The sequence below is a fragment of the Gracilinanus agilis genome, unplaced genomic scaffold (assembly GCF_016433145.1).
Source record: "Gracilinanus agilis isolate LMUSP501 unplaced genomic scaffold, AgileGrace unplaced_scaffold44267, whole genome shotgun sequence".
NCBI lineage: Eukaryota > Metazoa > Chordata > Mammalia > Didelphimorphia > Didelphidae > Gracilinanus > Gracilinanus agilis.
In genome coordinates, this window is record NW_025378319.1 from 1 (window position 1) to 3,262 (window position 3,262).

Genomic DNA, 3,262 nt, shown 5'->3' on the forward strand with positions numbered 1-3,262 from the left:
GGGGTGCGGGGGGAGCAGGGGGAGGGGGCGGCCCCTCCTCACGCCTCAGGCCCGGCCTCCGTCTCGCAGGGGGCTCCGGCCAGCTGGTGGAACCACCTGCACTTCCAGCATCACGCCAAGCCCAACTGCTTCCGCAAGGACCCCGACATCAACATGCACCCCTTCTTCTTTGCCCTGGGGAAGGTTCTGTCCGTGGAGGTGAGGCTGGGGGGCTCCCAGAGGGCCCCGTGCCTCGGACCCCCGATCAGGGCCCCCCAGGCCAGCCCTTCTCCCCACACACATACCCGGCGCCGGTGGTTGGGGCTTGGTCGTGGCCGGGTTCAAACGTGACCTCAGACAGCCGTGTGACCCTGCTTGCCTCAGTTTCCTCACCTGGAAGACGGGGTCCCAACAGCAGGATCCCCCAAAGCCCCGTAACGGCCAGCTAGTGTGGCATCGAGAGGACGAGCTTATCCGAGTCTCCGAGCCCGGGAAGGGCTGGCCAACACTGGAGAAGAGACACGAAAGCCTGTGGGCCGGGGATGGGAAATCAGAGAAGGCTTCCTGAAGGAGGTGTCGGAAGAGTTCTGCGAGCGGAGGGGGTGGGGGCTGGATTCCTGGCAGCACCCATAAAGCCCATCCCTTGGCCCCGGCCCCCTCAGACGTGTCTCGGTCCTGTAGGGGCTCCCTCTCACCCGATCCCCTTAAGGCACGACGCAGTGCCTCCCCCCAAAGTCACACAATCCATCATTCAGTCAATGAACATTTAGGAAGCACCTGCCAGGTAGTAAGTAAGAGTCTGAGGCAGGATTTGAACCCTGGCGCCGCCTCTCCCCGGGGGGGGGGGGAGGGGGGAAGGGGGTTCATTCTCAGCGTGTCTCTTTGTGAAGGGCTTGATTGGGGAGGGACGGAGGAGGGGAGGCCGGGGGGCCCCTGCACCCACAGGGCTGCCGGCCGTGACCTTGGCATGAGGGGGGCTGTGACAGGAGCAAAGGTTCGGAGGTGGGACTTGGCCCCCCTTCTCCCGCCCCCACCACGCTGGGGAAGGAGCTCCCGGCGGTCCGGACCCGGACGAGGGACCTGGCCTTCTGCCTTCCGGGCTGGACGCTCCTGCCCGAGCCTCTGACCCTCCTCTGACCCTCCCACACGGGTCTGTCTCGGCTGGGAAGCGCCTGACTGGGGGACGCCCAGGATTTGCCCCTCTTGTCCATACCGCAGGAGCGTCTCCCCCGCCAGGGGTCCCACTCCTGGGGCTGCGGGCTCGGGGGGTGCAAGGCCGAGGGGCTCCCTGCTGCCTCTGAGGGCTCCCAGGGTCCTCGCCCCCTCCGTCGGGGGGGGGTTTCCTTATATGGGACTGACCCACGGCGACGGTGGGTGCCGGGCCTCCCCTCCGGGCCTCCCACCCGGGCCTCCCCTCCTGGCTCGGAGGCGGCTCAGCAGGGCCAGGCAGGGTCTGGGAAGGTGGAGCTTGGCCGGCCAGCGGCCTGGGGCCGTCCCGGGCATCTCCCTTGAGGCCGCCCCTCTCCTCTTTCCAGCTCGGGAGGCAGAAGAAGAAGTACATGCCCTACAACCACCAGCACAAGTACTTCTTCCTGAGTGAGTGTCCTGCGGGGCAGGCAGGGGCCGGGCCGGCCCCGGAGGAGCTTTGGGGGGACCCAGCCGGGCCCCGTTTCCAAGGAAGGCGGCTGCCTGGGCCAGCGGCCTGGAGAAACAAAGGCTGGCCAAGATCAGCCCCCGAGGGTCTCCGGACTGTCGGGTTGGCTGGGGGCAGAGAGCGGCACCCCCCGAGGTCCCCCCATTCAGACAGAAGCTCCTGTTCCCCTTAGGGAGCCCCCCTTAAAAGGGCAAATGCTCCTGCGAAGCCTCTGGGCCAGTGTGCTGAAGCCCTGGGCCTGGTTTGGGGGTCTGCAGGGCTTAGGGAGGGACCTGGGCCCGGAGAAGGGGGGACGAAGAATGGGGGGGACGTCCTGGCGGGTCCTGGCTGGGAGAGCTTTGGGGAGAGGAAGGAGACCAGGTCCCGGCTCAGCTCCCCGACGCTGCGGCTGCTCCCCCCTCCTCCCCCTCTGCCCTGGGGTACACGGCTGAGACGTAGCCAGGCTGGGCAGCCCCCCGGGGTGCAAAGGGAGAAGGTAAGGAGGGGCCGCCCCTCCCCAGGCCTCTTCCCTGCTAGAGGCCCCATCGGGGATCAGGCCCTGGATGGATCCTGGGCCCCTGAGGAAGCCCCCCGCACCTCAGTCGTCCCTCCCTGGGGTGGCAGGACAGGGGGTTGTGGAGGGAGTGTGGGTGCCACCCGGCCTGGCCATGGCGTGCCATCCAGCACCCCGGGTTGGGCCCCGCTTCCTCCCTTGAGGAGCCAGACCTGCTCCCTTCACTGGAGGAAGACACAAATCCTGTCTTGGGCCTCTTCCCAGCCTCCCCTGAAGTGAGGATGAGGCGCCTGGCAGGGCCTGTGACACCTTTGGGGGTTCTGCCCCTCGCTAGCCCCGAGACCCCAGGGGGCCCCTCCTGCCATCTGAGCCTCAGTTTCCCTGTTAAACGAAAGGCCCGGATGGTGAGACTGTCTCGGGGGCCCCGCTACGGGCCTGGGCTCCTTGTCTGCTCTGGTCCCCGGGTCTCCCCATGGACAGAGGCGAGCGGAGGCAGGGAGGCCGGCGGGGGGCCGCTCACGCGGGTGTCTTTGCAGTCGGGCCCCCAGCCTTGCTGCCCGTCTACTTCCAGTGGTACATCTTCTACTTCGTGGTGCAGCGCAAGAAGTGGGTGGTGAGTGTCCCTGGCCAGCCCCCGGGCCTGGGCTGGGGAGGCTCAAGGGAAGGGGCCTGAGGGAGGCCGGAGGAGGCCCAGGCCCGGGAGCCGGGCTCGGAGGCTGGCGGAGGCTTTCCCTCAGCACCCACACATGGCCCCCTGCGGGTAGGAGGCAGGCCATGCGGGCGGCCCTCAGGCCGAGCCCTTGCTAGGTGGCGGCTAAGGAGACGCCCTCCAGGCGCATCCAGGGCTGAGGCTGGCTGGGATGAGGGGGGCACCGCAGGGGCCCAGGCCGCCCCGGGGCCTCACCTCCAAAGGCCTCCCTTCTTTCTTAGGACTTAGCCTGGATGGTCACCTTCTACCTGCGGATTTCCCTAACTTACATTCCCCTGCTGGGCCTCAAAGGCTTCCTGGGCCTCTTCTTCATTGTCAGGTAGCCCCTGGAGGCAGGGGCAGGGGCAGGGGTAGAGGACAGGGGGCAGGAGGCTGGAGGCAGGGGCAGGAGGCTGGAGGCAGGGGGCAGGGGGCAGGAGGCAGGGGC

The 3,262-nt window shown here is 68.0% G+C and overlaps 1 protein-coding gene across 1 annotated transcript; it reads left to right on the forward strand.

The window, feature by feature from the left end:
• Positions 1–69: 69 nt before the first annotated feature.
• On the forward strand, positions 70–3,158 carry LOC123255341 (acyl-CoA (8-3)-desaturase-like; the record flags this gene model as incomplete). Its single annotated transcript, XM_044684159.1, has 4 exons — positions 70–198; positions 1,515–1,575; positions 2,663–2,739; positions 3,057–3,158. Coding segments are annotated over 4 exons (369 nt in total), but the record flags the coding sequence as incomplete, so codon positions are not given.
• Between the last annotated feature and the right edge of the window lie 104 nt (positions 3,159–3,262).